This window comes from Enhydra lutris, unplaced genomic scaffold (genome assembly GCF_002288905.1).
Source record: "Enhydra lutris kenyoni isolate GAN:26980312 unplaced genomic scaffold, ASM228890v2 scaffoldscaffold14, whole genome shotgun sequence".
Classification (NCBI taxonomy): domain Eukaryota; kingdom Metazoa; phylum Chordata; class Mammalia; order Carnivora; family Mustelidae; genus Enhydra; species Enhydra lutris.
This window is the reverse complement of record NW_019154098.1, coordinates 9,154,794-9,173,442: the sequence shown is the minus strand read 5'-3', so window position 1 is coordinate 9,173,442 and position 18,649 is coordinate 9,154,794. Positions and strand designations below refer to the sequence as shown.

At 49.6% G+C, this 18,649-nt stretch overlaps 1 protein-coding gene across 1 annotated transcript in view; it reads left to right on the top strand.

Annotated features, from left to right (window-relative positions):
* Positions 1-18,649, top strand: part of LOC111146558 (thyroglobulin) — a 238,337-nt gene that overhangs the window by 193,978 nt on the left and 25,710 nt on the right. Inside the window, exons 42-43 of the mRNA XM_022502145.1 lie at positions 9,131-9,295; positions 10,323-10,490. Coding sequence (XP_022357853.1) covers positions 9,131-9,295; positions 10,323-10,490 — 333 coding nt within the window. The remainder of the gene's footprint in view (positions 1-9,130; positions 9,296-10,322; positions 10,491-18,649) is intronic.

Below are 18,649 nucleotides of genomic sequence, written 5' to 3'. Positions count from 1 at the left end.
ACTCCTACACACACAACTGAGAGAGTTGAAAACACACACACACACACGCAAGCACACACACATAGGCACACAAGTGAATAGCAGCATTACTTACAATCACCAAAAAGTGGAAAGGACCCAAATGTCCACCAGCTGATGAGTAGATAAGCTAAACATGGTGTATCTAGGCAATAGGATGTGATTCAGCAATAAAACAGAATAGAGGACAGCTACATGGACGAACTGGAAGGATCCAGACACAAAGGCCATGTATTGCATGATTCCATTTATATGAAATGTTCAGAATAGGCAAATCTGCAGAGACAGAAAGTAGATTAGTGGTTGCCTGGGGCTGGGAAATGACGGCTAATGGGTTCATGGTTTCTTTGTGGGACGCTGACAATGTTCTAAAATCGGATCATGGTGACAGTTGCATGACTCTGAATATAACTAAAAACCATTGAACTGTCTGCTTTAAATGAGTGAACTGTATGATACGTGAGTTACATCTCAATAAAACAACTTTCCCAAGTTAGCTCTAGATGCCAAGAAACATAACCTTAAGACCTACAAAATGTTCATCGTACATATATGATAGAAAAATATTTTCCTTTCATATTTTCACCCTGTATCTCTTTAATGAGAAACCACTAGAATGTTACAGTAAGAGCTCATGCAATACATTGTTTATCATCTGTCAGGAAAAAGGGATACTTTCTGACCTAGGCATGCCTTTGTATCGGGAAATTATCACAGTAATGTGAATAGATTGGGCTATAAAGGTGTATGTACGTTGCAGGTTTGTCTAGAACATAGTAAAACTGGAAGCAATAATAGCTATCATTTATTGCATATTTACCATTACATGAAAATCATATCATGTCTTCCCTTACAACAATACTATGGGGAAACTCTCTGGATCATTATCATCCTTCTGACAGTTGAAGAAATAGTCTCTGATCAGACATGGACAAAGCAGAGCTGGGATTTGCATCCTAGTCCCTCACGTCCCACCACCCAGCAGGTGCTGTTGCCCTCTCTGTGACTCTTCCCAGCAGCCTAAGCACCCGATTGTGCTACGGCTTTAGAAACAGTCTCGTAACTGAATAAGCAACGATGCAGAGTGATATTCATAATTGATTGTCAGGTGAAAAAGACGGGTTTAGAACTAAAATGATCTCACTTATTCCCTGTGTATAAATACATAAATATAAATAGACCCACATGCATCTGTAGGCACACGCGCGCTAACACGCTAACAGTGTTCGACGACTGTGTTCCTTTGTTGGGAGGGTTATGTGTAATTTTGATTTTCTTTGTTTGCTCACCTAGGTTTTCTATCATGGATTTTTTTGGCACTCTCTTTGCTTCACAAACTCCAAAAGTTGTTCTATTTAACCTTTAAGTTAACTAAGGTAACACCAATGGATGTAGAACAGTACACAGCAGCCTTTTTCTAGGGCGTGAAGGGGATTGACATCTTGGCCAGACTGATGACAACCAGGCTGGTCATTGGGACCACCCCATACAGTCAGGACCACCTTCCTTCTCCCTCAGGGGTCCTCCTTCTGTCCCATGCCTCATTACCTTGGCCACTCCACATGCTCAGTGATCAGCTTACATGGTAAGTGATAACAAATGCTTTCTTCGTAACAAGAATCAGTTACATTTTAGAAGAGAATTGATCTTTTAAATGCCATTTAGTTGTTTCTTAGTTACAAAGTCAATATAAATTCATTGGGAAAATAGAATAGTCTGAAAAGTGCAAAAAGCCAATAAAACTCATCCACTCCTCCCTCACCTTGAATTAACAGGGGACTCTGATAAAGGGGACCCTGATAAAATTGGACTATCCCAAGAAGCTGGTGGGGCCATTTGCAATGGGTGAGGGGCAAAGAGTGTCCAAGAATTTCTCATGACCTCCACCGTCTACTAAGGCAGCACAGCATCATGGGAAAGCTGCAGCATTGGGGCCAATAAGTTGGGCTCTTCACCTCTCTCACCCAGGATAAGCACATTACTATAGTTCTTTGACACATTTTCCTGAGTCTACCCCAATTCCTTTTGGAATAAAGTGAGGAATATACAAAAGAATGATTAAATAAGTCTGATAGTTTCTTTTTAAGTAATACTGGCTCTTTCTACTTCATAGGATGGCTGTGGGTATTTAAGACAATGTAAGGGAGGGGTGCTTGGGTGGCTTGTTAGGTTAAGTGTCTGCCTTCAGCTCAGGTCATGATCCAGAAGTCCTAGGATCGAGTCCCACTTTGGGCTCCCTGTCCAGCATGGAGTTCTCTTCTCCCTTTCTCCTCACTCTGCTTGTGCTCTCCCTCTCTCTTTCTCTCACTCTTGTTCTCACTCTCTTTCTTGCTCTTTCTTAACTAAATAAATAAAATATTTTTAAAAGAGACAGTGTAAGCAGAACGTGGTCCAGTTATAAATTCATGTCAAAGCAACCCATTCCTGCCGTGGAAGAAGCACCCTGTCCCCACTTTCACTGTCCTGGCCATCCCTGTCTGTCCCCCCTTTCAATGTCCTGGTCATCCCTGCCTGTCCCCCCTTTCACTGCCCTGGCCATCCCTGCCTATCCCCCCTTTCACTGTCCTGGCCATCCCTGCTAAGATCCTATTTCTGAGTCACCAGCCACCAGACTCTCATGCATGGGGTGGGAAATAAGGGTCTGTGATGTGTTTACTTGTCACTGTTTTTCATGGTAGGCAGTGCAGTGAAGGTGGAGACAGCAAGCTTCATAATCCCAGTCCTACAATGTTTAGTCCCAAGACCTTACACAAATCACCTAGCCACTCCGGGGCTCAGTCTCCCCATCTGTGACGTGGGGATGCCAGTCCTTACAGGGCTGCTGTGGGGATCACATGAGAAAATGTGCATGAAAGATCTGGCTCTCCAAAGGTACTTTACCAGTGTTGAGTTCTCTTCCACCTTCCTTGAAAAGTTTATATAATTTAGAGACGGCAAGATGAAGCAGGAGGAGGGTGAGAGGTCCCGCAGGGCTCAGCAGGGAGGGAGCATCAACACAGGGAGGGAGCATCTGGATGTGAGGTCTTGCCCGCTGTTCATTTCCCTGAACCACAGAGAAACCAGGCTCTGGTTTTGACTTCTGGCATCAGCCATGATTTATAAAGGGCCACCCAACTTTTTGACGCTGAAAATTGATTTCCAAGGTTTAAAGAGTGGTGGTGTGGGGTGCCTGGGTGGCTCAGTGGGTTAAGCCTCTGCCTTCGGCTTGGGTCATGATCTCAGGGTCCTGAGATCGAGTCCCTCATCGGGTTCTCTGCTCAGCGGGGAGCTTGCTTTCTCCTCTCTCTCTGCCTGCCTCTCTGCCTACTTGTGATTTCTCTCTCTGTGTGTCAAATAAATAAATTAAAAAAAAAATTTAAGAGTGGTGGTGTGGAATTAGCCAGTGAAATGCCAGCATGTAGTCATCTTCTGATTGTACTAATGGAACGAAGGGCAACAGAGGTATAGAAGCCAGTAGAACATTTTCTCTGTCCCAGTTCAGTACACAGTACATTTCACGAACGCCTTGCAATAAATCTGTGCGGCAGGCACTTTACAGCTGGGAGTCAGGTGCTGAGGCTTAAACAGGTGAAGAAATGTATACCCATGCGCATTTCTTTACAAAAGAAGGAGGTCATTCACTGAGCCTCCTTTCACATGCTCTTCTAGGCTGGGTTTCATACCAGGACCTGGTGTCAAGGCCCTTCAAGTCAAAAGCAGCACAATAATATCGAATGGATGATGCTGGAAGGGCATGAGCAAGGGCTAGGTTATAATTATGGAGTGACCATCCCAGCCTCTGCCATCAGAAGTGCGTCTTCAGGAGGCTTCAGAGCTCAGTCATTTCCAGAGCCTACAGAGGGCTAAACATGGCTTTCAGTGCCATGGATAATGATCAGTGACATTGATCGAATGATCAATGACATTCCTAAAATACTCTCTTTAACACCCTGTTCAAATGCCTTTCCTCACTCCCTATTGCTATCTTCTATGCTATGGTTTAACCACTGAATTTCATCTCTTGCTTAGGCTGGATTCGAAGTCCTCTCAGCATTATTTCTTACTACCTCTCATGCAAATATAGCTTTTCACTGAGGAGAATAAATAGGCCCATCCAACTGTCTGTCCATCCATCCATCCATCCATCATCCACTTGTCCATCAATTTGTCCATCCATCTAACCATCCATCCATCCATCCGTCCATTTGTCCATCTATCCATCCATCCATCCATCCATCCATCCATCCATCCATATGTCCATCTATCCATCCATCCATCCATCCATCCATCCATCCATCCACTTGTCCAGCCAGCCAGCCAGTCAGCCATCATCCTTGCCCTTACTCACACAGTCACTAGCTCGCTCACTCAAAACGTACCTTCCTGAGTTCCAGGCCCTGTTCTGGGGATGCTGGGATACTCGGGACCCAGTTCCTCTCCTCTCTAGCTCATGTGGTTATTTAGTCCCTTGAACCCATCTGCCATCCCTCCGCATCCATCCCCAGGAATGTCCATTTCAAGAAATTCTGGTGTGTATGTGCTTATCATATGTCTGTGTGTATCTGAGTATATCTGTGTATTTGTGTGTGTTTCTGCCCATGACTGAGTGTTTCAGAGTGTGTGTGTCTCCGTGTGTGGCAATATTGTGAGTGTATCTTTCTGTCTGTGACTGTTTGTGTTCATATGCATACTTGGATGGAAGCAGGTCCTGGTTCTGAAGTGACTCTAGTGGCTGACGGAGGTCAAGTCTCCTTATGATGTTCAGAGGCTCCAGGAAGAAAAAGCCGTGGTTAGCAATTGTGGTTTTGCCTCGCATTATTTTCGAAGTTAAACACACACACATGCATACACACACGCAAGCGAAAACGTTGCCATTTAATAGCTCAGTCAGATTAGGATAAGCATGGGCCCAGGGCCGGATGTGAGACTGCTGTGTGACCAGGCAGACTGAAGACCCCGCTGTCCCCAGCCCTGCAGGGGTCCCGTTAACCCCCACGGTGCTCACTGCAATCCCAATACGCCATCCCCCATACACAGGACCCCCATTATCTTGCGTGTGTCCTCATGAGGACCCTTACACTACAGCGCATCATTCCCATTCACAGAGGAGTAGCCAAAGCCCCCAGATGTCTGCCACTCACCCTGAGTCCTTTCCTGGGGGCGTAACAGGGCTGGTGCATGAGGCCAGTCCTTCTGCTGGCTTCAGACAGGGCTGACAGCCTAGTCTACAGACTTGAGACAGGCCTGGGCTGTGGACCCAGTTCTGTCCCCAGACCCCCCCCACACTCCATGCACCCTGTGGCACACCGGCTCTAGCCCCCTCCTTTGCTCTCCAGCCAAGTGCTTTAAAGGGAGGGCTGAGCCGGCCGTTGACTCGTCTAACCACCCATTTTCCACGAAGAAAGACGTTTCCTTTAGTAAGACCAATTACAACAACCTACTTGAGGGAGAGGAAAGTTCTCTAAGCCGTGGTGCAATATCGCTGTAACCCACGCCTTTAACCACTTCCTCACTGTATCGGGAGCTCCGGCTTTTTATAGCTGCACACGGTGCTGAAAACATCAGCGGGTGCCTTCCCAAAGTTCACATCCTCACGGCCTACACGGCCGAAGCGGGGCCCAGCAGCCCCCAAACTGCAGGGCCTGCAATTTGCCAGCTCGATCTGCAGTTCAGAGCATGGGGCTTTGATCTTGACTGTCTTGAGCATGTGCGTGCGTGTGTGTGTGTGTGTGTGTGTGTGTGTGTGTGTGTGTGTGGTGTTAAGACAAAGCAGACCCAGGGGTTCTCAGGAAAGCTGGACCCCTTATCACTGGAAAGAAGCCCCTGGATGACATCCCTTTGCCCTGGGTGCTGTCCCCACGCGTTGCGTTCCTGGCTCAGGGCTGGCGGGGTGTTTTACTTCTGAGCTGCTCATTCTCACCGTGAGCTCAGGCGTTAGGACTGTGTGTGTTACAGGGGCTGAAGCACAGAGCGGGCCACCAGCTGGAGCTCAGTGGGGCAGGAAACTTGCCTTGTGCGTTTGGTAGCCAACCCCGCCGACAACAGGAGACGCTGAGCTTACCTAGATGGGTTGAGGACAGAAAACCAATGCAGACGACCGCTCCCTGTGTCGGATCTGCAGAGCCCGCAGCCAGCCCCAGTCTGAGTGGCTCAGAGACGTCAGAAAGGGCTCCCAGGCCCCAGGATAACGCTGCTGCTATCCGGATCCACACCCCACGTGCTCTGCTCTCTCTGGGCTGGGGTTACAATCGGTCTCACTTCGGACTCTGGCCACAAGGTTCCTCCTCGGTCCCGACAACTAAGTTGAGATAAGATGGTAATAATACCACCACCTTTCATCGAGAACCTGCCCGGTGAATACAGAAGGCTGGCCTGGTGGCTAAGGGCTTGGCCTTGGAGCTTGGCCGCCCATGTTCAGACGCGGTTTGGCCTCCGCCCAGTCCTCTGGGTTGTGAGCCCCTTTTCTATCAAATGGGATGATGATATCATCTGCCTCGTGGGATGGTTGTGAGGCAAAAAGGAGTAACTGTAAAATCTGCGGACACATGAGGAACCCTCTACCGAGGTTCTCTCTTTTGATTCTTAAGCATTTCACCCTCGGGGGCAGCGTGGGGAGCTGGTAGCACTGTGTCCATGTGACTCAGGACGGAAAGAGGCTGGGTACTTTATGAAGTCGCCATGTGGAATTGGAAGCCAGGACGGGGGCTGTGTTCAGCGACATGAGACTGCGTTGAGCTGCTAAGATTCGGACCCTCAACCCTACTTGCAGCCAGAACCAACCTCAGCTTCTGCTCTCTTCCTGCCCCACCCAATGCTCCCCTCAGCTCTCAGCCTTCCCTGCAGGATGGCCTATCCTCATTGCGATGCCCATGCTTTGCCCATGGCCCTCAGTCCTGACTCGGAGGCATAAGGACCCCTGGAACTTTCTAGAAGCAGTGCTGGAATGTATTCCCTGACTTCAAGAAATCTGTCCAGCTGGAATCTCAAGAGGGTGGGTCTCCTCCCCTCTGGACATCTGTCTATTGTCTGTTTTGCACAATGGGTAATAGCACCAGTGACTCAGGTAACCAGTATACGTGGGCACGTGCGTTTACAGCTTGCAGAATGCTTTCCTCTGCTATTTTTCAATGATCCTCTCAAAGAGCCAGGGAGAGCAGCACCCTCTGATACACCTGTTGTTGTATTTCTGGTGCTTTTAGCAGTTTCTGACATTTTAGCTCAGGGTAGGGTCTAGAATGGAAATGTGTTCTCTGGGGTCAGCCAGATCAGTGCTCTCTTTACATTGGGGTAAGAGGGTACAGTCTGGCTCAAGAACACAGCACCTTGTTCGGGATATAAAAACACAGGGATATAAAAACACATGTGGTATAATGTGGGGTTGAAAGTATGGCCAAGGTGGGCTGCTTGGACTGGGGTCCTGGCTCTGGTAGTTGCGTGCTGTGTGATGCTGGCCAAGGTCCTCGACCTTTCTGTGCCTTAATTTCCTCCTCTCTAAGAGAAAGGGAGTAAAAACATTTACCTCTGAGAGTTGGGGAGAGGATTTAATGAGTTAATATGTACAAAGTGCTTACAACTATACCAGAAACTTAGCAATTACTAAGTAAATGTTAACTATCATTATTAGTTTTTGTTGTTGCCAAGCTCCTAAGTCCTGGTACCTACTAGATTATAAATGAGGACTTCCCTTTCCTCTTGGAGCCTCAGTTTGCTTATCTCCAAAATGGGGATAACAGCTGTACCTGCCTCCTCTTACTGTTGCAGAAATTGCAGGTGATACAAAGTTCCTGCGAGGGTGAGAACCTGGCAGGTGGTTGTAGGTGGGTAGACCTCTTCGTACAGAGTTTGCTCACAGAGCTAGAACCTCCCGCTCCCTGCCCAGGGTCCTGGAGCACGACAAATTCTGGAGCCCAGCCACCTGCATCCACAGGCTGGCTCAGAACCTGGCAGCATTCGTGACTTCGGCCAAGTTACTGAGTTTTTCTTCTTCTTTATTTTCATATTTGTGAAAATGGGGACAATGACACAGGCTGACTTCCCCAGCCTTGGTGAGGATGAGTGAGAAGAAGTGGAGGAAGCTGTTGAGTTAACAATCGAAGTCCTCGGGGTGCCTGGGTGGTTCAGTTGATTAAACGTCTACCTTTGGCTCAGGTCATAATCTCAGGGTCCTGGGATCAAGCCCAGTGTCAAACTTTCTGCTCAGTAGGGATTCTGCTTCTCTCTCTCTCTATCTCTCTCTCTCTCCCCCCCACCCTCCCCAGTGCTCATTCTCTCTCTCTCTGTCTCTGAAATAAATAAATAAATCTTAAAAACAAAAAACAATCAAAGTCATCAATCGATGACCCTTGCTGTGTATTATCAGTTTCAGTGGTACCGTTAATAGTTCTGGTGCTGGTAGGCCTACGGCCCTCTGCCCCCCTTGTCCCTGATGCCCTCGTGTGAAGCAGTGTCTGAGCTGGGGGTGGTCCACAGACAGAAGACCCTGGGGTTGTACCCTAGCCAAGGCGCTCAGCCTACCTCTTCCATCCTGGGCAGAAAACCAATCCCACCAACAGTGCAGGCCTGGGGATGGACTTCCTGGCATTCCTGCCACCTGCATTCCTAGACAGGAAAGCCTCACAGCCAGCCAGGGTTTGGCAGAGACTTGCATTGACTCTGCTGGAAAAATTTCCTTGCATAATGACTGTGTTTCCATCACCTTCTAGGTGGGTTTCTATTTGAAAGTCCAAGTCTGTTTTAACGGAGCCAGGAAACTTCTATTTAAGAAGACCTAGGAGATGAGAGTGGGGGTTGTGGGCAAGGACAATTCTGCTCCTTGTTCCTCTTCAACCACCATCAGCCCTTGGCCTCAATATACAAATTTAGTCAATGATCACTCTGTTGAGGGCCCACAGTTCCCAGGTAAGGAAACTGGAGCCTAGAGAGACTTGTTCAAGGTCACATGCTGTGTTGACATGTGATGGATGGTCCTGACCCCCTGAATGCCTATGGGCATCTCCTGGAAGGGTCCTGGGTCTTCTGAGTTTGGACGAATGATGTGGAGTCCTGAGGTGGCCCCAAGGTCTCTGGGCTGAGCCGGGAGTATTGGGAAGGAGACCATCTAGACTGTTTGACCTGAGTCTGCGTTCTCTCCCAGGGTGGCTCCGTGTTCTCCCCGGCTGCTGTCATCAGCCAAGAGAGGGCTCAGCAGCAGGTAGCTGCTTTCGCAGAGGAGGTCAGCTGCCCCGCCTCACCCATCCAAGAAATGGTGTCCTGTCTCCGCCAGAAGCCTGCCAGTGTCCTCAATGACGCCCAGACCAAGGTGGGCACTTGTGTGTGATTTGGGGAGGGACCTGCTCTGATCTTTTCCAAATGGAAAACCAGGCCTAGAAAGGAGACCTAACCACCACCCACTCCCCGCCAATCCATGGCTGCAGAGTCAGGTGGATGGCCGGCTGGAGCTGGAAAGCACACTCCCTGACCCCCAGCCCCGTGCATGGGCCTGGCATGTAATGGACCAAGCATGGGTACTCAAGGTGAATAGGTCTCTCTGAACATTGGATTTTAACTGTAGAATATAAATGTAAAATATAAGGTGAGCCTTATAGAGTAGGAGGATAAAATGAAATGACACGTGTCAAGGACCGTGCCAGGACTGTGGTGGCACTCTGGAAGGTCACAGCCACCCAGATTGAGCACAACGGTCATACCTGTAGTGGATTTGAGCTACCCCATCCTCTTAGACAGGACAGCTATGTGAGCCATGGGCTCCGTTTTCCACCTGAAAAGATCCTGCTCACAGCCCACGGTGGCTGGCTGTCCCTGACATTGTTGAAGGGGACACTAGCTGGAGGAACTGTTGTCATCAGAGCCAAGGGCTTGATGCCTTCAGCGATGGGCCTGGATTCACAGGCGTGGAGCTGGTGTGACCTTCAGCTCCCAAGTGTGGGCTACTGAGAGAGTGGCGAGAGCTGATGAATTTCTCTGCCGAATCCTGCCTTTGGCCACCACCCACCTACTCCTCAGTCATGTCTGCTCCCTCTTGCTTATATACTATGGGCTCAGGCTTACCCATTCCTCCCTGTGGATCTGTTGTCACCTAGGTGGGGAAGCCCTGGGGACCACCCATTGCCCAGAGTGAGACTTGCCTTCCAGTTTCTGGCCTGCCATCCTTCCTGCCTATGGTTCCTGTCATTTTACTCTGATTGCCCAGTACAGCCCCAGATGGATAATAGGCAATAGCGCTCATTATGGTTGAAACCTGATTAAGCGAAGCCATGCAACTGATTCTTAGATAAAAAGGAGGATAAAATCCATACACATAACGGTGTCCCTTTGCCCCCATGTAGCTCCTGGCCGTGAGTGGCCCTTTCCACTACTGGGGTCCTGTAGTTGACGGCTGGTACCTCCGAGAGGCTCCAGCCAGAGCACTTCAGAGGACTCCAAGGGTGAAGGTCGATCTGCTGATTGGGAGTTCTCAGGATGACGGACTCATCAACAGAGCCAAAGCCGTGAAGGTAGGCAGTCAGCAGCTTCAGAGGTCCCCTGCTGGCTGTGCCGCAGTGGCTCAGGACCTCAAAGTCTGACCTTGGTCCAGAGCCCTTGACTGACCCGCTCATTTACAAAACCATCTCTAAAACACTAGTGAGTACAAAGGCTCTAGAAGGAGCTCAGGAGATGGTAATGGGGGGAGTTGTTTCAGACCTGAGACTCGTGCAAGGTTGTGAACAACACAGACACCTTCACCCCACATCCACAACTCTACCTGTGTGTGAATCACCGAGGAAAGCGGCGTGCAGAGCCTGACCAAGGAGCTCTGTGAGCTTTGGGGTTCCAGGCAGTGGGCACCCCTGCCCCTTGAAGGATGCCTGTCTCACTAAGGGCATGGCCGAGGTGGCACCCTCTTCCAGTCCTGGCCAGGACAGCCAGACCCCGTGCTGGGTTTCTTCCCCAGGAGAACTGGGCAGGGATCATACCCCGCAGCCGACAAGGGCAACTTCTCGCGGCTGCTCCGAGATACAGCAAAGTGGGAGAAAGTTGTAAGCACGCTCTCCTCTGGTCTGCTCCCTACCAGCCACCCGTCCTTGTCAGGCTGCTCTTAACAAATCCTTTAAGTTGTCAGACCTGGGATGGTAGCTGCAGCGCGTGACCCGCAGGGAGCAGACACTCACACTCAGCATGGGGTTCTGTCCAGCTCTATTGACTATAAGGCAGCATGGCTGGAATTAAAGAAATCATTCCTGCAGCCTCCCAGGATCCTGCATGGCTTGATTATCCCCTTCCCTCCGGTAACATGTCTCACTTCGGGCAATCTGTCTTACCGCAATAAACACTCCACTTTGACATGATATATCTCACAAGACTATTTATCACAGCATGAATTATTGCGGCAAATGTTGGAAGCAACCCAAATGGGCATTAACAGATCAATGGCGAATAAAGTTGGGCTACACACAAACTATTACATATTACGCAGATGGTGAAAGGGGTGAATGGATCCATTGCTATGGGCTCGAGGGATGCCTAGGACATGTTGCTAAATGGAAAACAAAAAACAAGAATGCAGAGGAATTGTGAAATTAAGGTGGCATCCATATTTTTTTAAACAACCAGCCTGTATCCATCTGTAAATATGTAAATGTGCATAATTTTATGTTTCTTTGTGAAAGGGTTATAGTGTGGGAGTTTGTACAGCAAGCATTAACGTTGACTATCTCAGAAGGTGTAGCAGCATGAAAAAGGATATTACTGATAGTACTACTTAGGCATATATGTGTAAGTCATACATATATGCACTTATGTTACCTATAATGTGTGCGTGCATGTGTAGATACATAGAGAAAGTGTGTGTGTGTGTGTGTGTGTGTGTGTGTGTGTTGGGGGGCTTGGTGTAGAGTAGAACACAGTCATTAGCTCCTGTCCAGCTGAGAAAGAATGTCTGCATCTGATCCATCTCTGTTTCCCTGCTGAGTGCCCACATATATCACAGCCCCAAGTTCAAGGGGCTGTAACTGAATTATTGAACCAGACTGACTCTCGGGGAGCACTGAAAAGACGCCCCTTCTCCACCATGAGCCCTGGGCCTCTCTTCTCTAAAGTAGCGGGTCTTTGAAGGGCGTTTGATCTAACCCTTCATAATTTAAGCCTAAGTATATACATGTGTACCCCTGTACTAAGGTGCTGAATCGCTATGAAAGATTCATGAAAACAGAACAGATTTAAAGCACGAGAGAGAAATGAATGTTTAAAGATTTGTGCTGTGCCCTCCACACACTCCACACTGGACATGATGCCCTGCAGCGTGACAGCAGAGGAAGGAACAGCCACTTACCCTGGACCCTTTCCCATATGCAACAGCTCATCGTACGTTGCCCTGCAGGGATGTGGGGATCTTTGCGCGGAAGAGAATACAGGCTCGCGGCTCGGATTCTTTGGACCGTGCGCTGACAATTCATCCTAGCCATCTCCGACTCTAGAGAGAGGAACGGCTACTTTTCTACTCCCGAAAGGCTGGGGATCATCCTGGACAGGTGGGAGGCAGCTAGTTCCCGTACCCCTCCATCTGCAGCTCTGGGACAGTGGGGCAGGGGGGCTCTTACCAGCGGATTTGGGGCTGTGCTAGCCCCAGTCTGTAGCATCTGATTATGCCAGCCCATTGTAAGGGGCTTGTATGGCCATGCGGCCGCCTTGGTCTTCCCTATTCCTCTCCTGCAGCGTGTTTGGGAGTCTCTCAGCTCTGTCTTGAATCTCTGAGCCCCCCAGCCAGCAGTCTGGATCCAGAGGATTGGGATCCCTCCTCAGCAATGCATTTTCATTCCTTTCATTGACTTTCCCTCTGAGGCTTTCAAATAGATATTTCCTCAGTGCACTTTCGAGGAAAGATGGCGGAGTTGCTCACTACCCACACCAGGGCATGGCTGGGAACATGTGCCCTCAAGTCCGGGCGCCAGCATAGGGAAGGTGCCCGGAGGACATGGTGGAGCGAGAGCCGGCCCTGTTCCACAGTTGTTATCCAAACCCCGGTCCTGGGGCAGAGGCCCCCAGGTCCTCTTTACTCCTGGTCAGAGCCGTCCTCTCTTGCTTCCCTTCTCCGCTCATTCTCTTCTGAACTTGTGCTAGTCCAGCCACTGTGTGGTTTTGTGAGCCTGTGTCCTGCCAAGAACTCATCTGGGTGCTGCTCTGGGGAACTGAGAGGGAGCAGGGAGCAGTGACGGTTGAATTTGAAGCCAGAGCCAGAACTCCAATGCCATTACGTGCTGATGTCCCCTGAACAGGTCCCTGTTCAGGGCTTTATACTTCCAGCCTGGCTTTGCCCTTGAACTCTAGATTGGTTTGACCCAGTCTATTTCCCATCTTCACTTAGACGTCTCATAGCTTCCTGCTCTTAACATCCCGAAGGGACTGCGGATTCTCCTGTGCCCCGCCCCAACCAGTGTGCTCTGCTGCGTTCTCTCAGTAAACAGAGTCCTGCTTCTGCAAGTAGGGCTGCAGGCTAATGGTCATCGTGACTCTGCTCCCCTCCACCCTACCAGCACTGTGTCAGCAGAACTGGCTGGCTCCATCTTCTAAGTGCACCCAGGATCCGTCCAGCCTCACCACCTCTTCTGCCATTACCTTGAGCCATGCTGTCCTCTCTCTCCAGGATCATCCCCCAACTAGCTCCCTGCACCCCCTGTCATCTGCGAGACCGCCGTGGACAGAGCCATCCCTCTACCTTATGTCAGATCCTGTCACTCCCCTACTGAAAGCCCGGTGGCCTCAGCTTCTGCAGAGGGGAAGCTGTAGTCCCTACAATGACTATTACTTGATTGGCCCCTGTTTGCCCTCTGACCCCACCTCCTGCTATCCCCCTCCCCCACTAAGTGCAGTTAATCACAACTGATCACTTTGGTGTTCCTCAAATATGCTCAGCACGTTCCCATCTTAGCATCTTGGCATGTGCTGTTCCCTCTTCTAGAATGTTCTCCAGATAACTCACTGTCTCATGTCTTCAGGGTCTGCTTCTTCAGGGTACTTGCTTGACCCTCCAGATATAGAGGGAGACATATTCCCAGTGTTCTCTCTCCCCCTTACCCTGCTCCCCATCCTTAGTGCTTATGCCCCTTGACATACTATACATTTATTTGTCTGTTGTATTTCTTCCCCAAATAGAATGTGAGGCCCATGAGCTCTGTTTTATCAGTTTTGCTTTCTGCTTTATCTCCGGTGCTAGGAAAGCGTCTAGTCTACAGTAAGGGCTCAATGACTCTTCATTAGATTGAAAGAATGAAGTTAGGGGGACCTGAATATGTGTCAGAATCTAACCTAGGAATCTTCAAGGAAATAATTCATCCCAAACAACCCTATGATCTGTGACCTATGATCTATTCAGCCGGGAAAGCAGTTCAGAGACAGAGCAGAATTCAAATCCAGATCTAACTTCTGGATCTAAGTCCATGGCATCCTCTTTCGGCTGTGGCCCTCTGGGAAGAGCCAGGTCCTTCCTCCAAGAGCTCCCCACCCACCCATGAGTCTGGAGATACTTGTGGGGTCATAAACACAGCTAAAACAAGGGCTGCTGTGTGTGAAGGGCCTCACAATCCCACCTCCATTCTCCCTCAACCATGACCCTGGGAAGGAGATGCCCATGAACTAGTATTTACCACCATTTTACCAAAGAAGAAGGCTTCTGGAGGTTTCACGATTGTCCCAAGGTCATACAACTAGTCACTTGCAAAGCCAAGCCTCCACTGCAGATCCTTTGGCTCCAAATGGGAAGCTTTGCTCCCAGCCCCATGTGTGCTAAACCCTAGAACAGGTAGGGCAAATGCACCAGGGCCACCTGTCCCCTCCCAGATAAAATTGTGGCCCAGAGGCGTCCTCAGAATCCTGGCCAACACAGGACCACAACACTGTCATGTCAACACATAAGTGGGAACCCAGCTACCAGCTGCCCCTCTACACACAGTATTAAACACCCTGCTCTTGTGTCCCCCTAGGGTGCTTTCCCTTGCCTCAGCCTGCTCACAACCCTCCTTCAGACTTGGGTTTGTGAGTTTCTCCATTTCCCCCAGAAGGTTTGGTAGTACCTAGATCCAGCTACCATTAGCTGAGGGGAGCCCCAGGATGGCACACCCCTGATGGCCTCAATCCCAGCGATCCCTTCTCCTGAATCCTTCCACGTCTGCCTAGCTCCTCCTGGCCATTTGTGCGGAGAAGCAGGACCTCACAGAAAACCACCACAGTCTAGAGCACGTGTCACCCACGTTTTCCCAGCACCAAGACCTGTGTGTTTAGTCATGCAACACTCACGGAGGCCAATTACTATGTGCCAGAGACCAAGCTGGGTGTTTGGGTACAAGTACACATTCAATCCCTGCCCTCAAGGAGCTCACAGTCAGGCAAGGAGAAGAGAAATGAGCAGAAGTAAATAACTAAAATACAGTGTGACAGACACTAGATGGAAAGACAGACATCTTAGTGTAGGGCCTCAAGAGGCACTTGGGGCAGGGGGGGCTTCTGAAACCGCAGAGGCCTCACCAGCAGGAGGGTCACAGGGATGAAAGAACTAACCAGGACCCCATCCCCCAAGCCAGCAGGAGCATATGGGTTCCCCAGAACCTGAGCCTTAATTTCTTTATCTGTAAAATTGGGAAATTACTAGTCCATATCCTCCTTAAGATGTTGGATGAAATCATATATGAGGCCGTGTCTGGCAGATAGTACGTGCTCAATAAATACTAGTTTTTCACCTAGGTCTTTTAGGTATTACTAGGATTAGTGTCCAAAGTGATTGTCCCTGATCCAGGGACTTCTCCAGGGAAAGCAGGAATACAAAGGACGTACAACCACTGAATCACCTCGCCTGACCTGAGCCAGTTTTCCAAATTGTGGCAGATGCACACACATGATTTTTCCATATGCCAACCCTGCCTTCATACCATCCAGAGCCCAACCCACAAACACACACCGTCCGGCTTCCCAAGGGAAGTCACAGGAGCAGTAGGTATTGCTACCCCCCACCAAGGGAGCCCCTGGACCCACCCATGACTTCAGCAGAGACCCACCGAATCCCACAGACCAAGGAGGGCAGGCAGACAGGGCTTCTAAGCCAGTTCCTGTGGAGACCCTCACCCACCTTCCACCCCAGGCCGGCTTGGGTCCACACACACAGTCCTAATGACAGCAGCAAAGTTAACAACATACCCGTGGAGCATCACGGCTGCCTGAGATGCCTGGAAAGCCTCTGCTCTCGGAGAATGATCTTATTTCCTGAAGTAGCAGCTTTCTGTTGAAATTCATCAGTCGCTGTGGTAGGGATTTTTTTCCCCTCTTTTCTCCGCTCTCTCCTCTCTCGCTCTTTCTAACTGGTGAAATTGACAGTCTGCCTACATTAACCGGGCATTAATTTGCATGATCAAAAGCAGATTTGTTCCAAGATGCACTGTTCTGCCTTCCCCTCCAAGCACAAGGATCTCCAAGGAAGGCGAGAAAAAATCAGAAACAGCGCCACCACTGTGCCCCGAGCTTGGGCAGGAGCTGGCCCCGTCCAGGAGCAGGTGGAGTGGGGGCCGTTTGGGGAGCGGGGAGGGGAAGGCAGCCCGTCTGAGGGTTGGAAGCAGCACCTGGCAGCCCGAGGCTCTGGCACCAGCCCCAGCACAGGAAAATCAAGCCTTTGGTGACAGATGATAGCAGAGGAGCCTGCAGGAGTCCCGGCGAGCACACACCATTTCCCCGAAAAGAGGCACTTGGGTGGGTGGGTGTTAGGGTCTGGACCCATACCGGGCATGGCGGGGCCCCATGGAGAGCCCACAACCTGGAATCAGAAAAACGGGTCTCAAATCCCGGCTTCAGTCACACAATTCAGGCAAGTTGCTTACCCAGTCTGAGCTGCAGTTTCTTTATCCTTCGGTGGGCACAGAGAGACCAGCCCTGCTTATCTCCTGCTGTGGGATCAGGAGGCTTCCAGGCAAAGGAGACAGCTCCCAACACCAGGGAGCCCCTGGTGTCCCAGAGCCAGGGTCGGGTCCCTGGCTCTGGGCCACCCTATAACACTGCAAGCCCCCATCCTAGCGCTGTAGCTCCCGGGCTCACATAGCGTGCCTCGCCTACGTGTGCTGTGGCCCCACCAGGTGGGGTTATCATGCTCCGTTCAGAGAAAGTCAGAGATTGGCAGGGCTGACTTACTGCCCCCCCCAAATAGTAAAAATATTTTATGACTGCACAGGTAAAGATGAATGGGAGGCAAGCTGGATTCATTCTTACAAATTCACTATGATGACATTTATTTTTTCTTCGGGTCTTAAAAGAAATTGAAAGGGACATTTTTTTTCGTGGGCCCTAAAGTTATGGGAGGCCCTAGGCACTGGGCCTGCTGTGTGGGATGGAGAAGTTGGCCCCATGACATCAGTGATAAGTGGAAGAGGCAGGAACAGTCCATGCATTGGTTTGTGCACATGCCCAACCAGTACTTACTGAGGGGCTCTTCTCTAGGCTGTAGGGGGAAGGTTGGAACCCCAACAGATACGGCTCCTGGCTTGTGGAGTTCACGTTCCAGTGAGAGGACACGGACCGTGATGTATGAGCAAATACATTAAGAATTTCAGATCTTGAGGGGTGCCAGGATTGCTCAGTTGGTTAAGTGTCTGACTCTTTGTTTCGGCTCAGGTCATGATCTCAGAGTTCTGGGATCGAGCTCCACATCAGGCTCTGTGCTCAGTGCAGAGTCAGCTTGAGATTTTCTCTCTCCCTCTGCTCCTCCCCCCGACTCTCTCTCACCTTAACATGCACAAGCACTCTCTCTTTAAAATAAATAAATCTTTAAAAAAAATTTTCAGATCTTGAAAAGTGCTGGAGAGAATGGAAACATGAATCCAAGCCACCTTGGCAGGGAAGACTGAGACGTGAATGATGAGGCAGGGCCAGTTCTGGGAAGATCTGGGTGAAGAACTAGTGCAAAGGCCCCGTGGCAGGGCTTGTCTGGGGGACATAGAAAGCCGGAGGGCTAGGAAACGCTGTGGATAATGGAGGAGGGGGAGCAGAGGAAGTGGGATGCACTGGAGGTGACCCGTTAGATGAGGTCTCATCAGCATTAGGAGAATGATTCTGTTCTACCTGTAGGGTGCAGTCACTAGAATGTTTTACTCTAGGAAGTGATTATCTTGATTTATCTTTTTTAAAAAGAGCATTCTGGGGTTGTCTGGGTAGCTCAGTGGGTTAAAGCCTCTGCCTTCAGCTCAGGTCATAGTCTCAGGGTCCTGGGATCAAGCCCCGTATGGGGCTCTCTGCTCAGCGGGGAGCCTGCTTCCTCCTCTCTCCCTGCCTGCCTCTCTGACTACTTGTGATCTCTGTCTATCAAATAAATAAATAAAATATTAAAAAAAAAAAAGAAAAGAGCATTCTGGCAACATGGAGTTGACTATGGAGAGGTAACAAAGGAAGCAGAGACCAGATTGCTCTGTATTGGGAGGTCCAGGGAGTAAGCTAATGAGTTAAATAAGAATTGAAGGCATGGTAAAAAAATAAAAAATAAAAAATAAAATAAAAAATAAAAAAATAAAAAATTGAAGGCATGGTAATGGTGAGAAATAACTGGATTTGGGATAAACCTTGGATTGGCAGTTGGGTATTCATGATGGGAATTTAGGAGAAAGGTCAGAGCTGTAGGTACAGATCTGGAAAAAAAAAAAAAAAAACC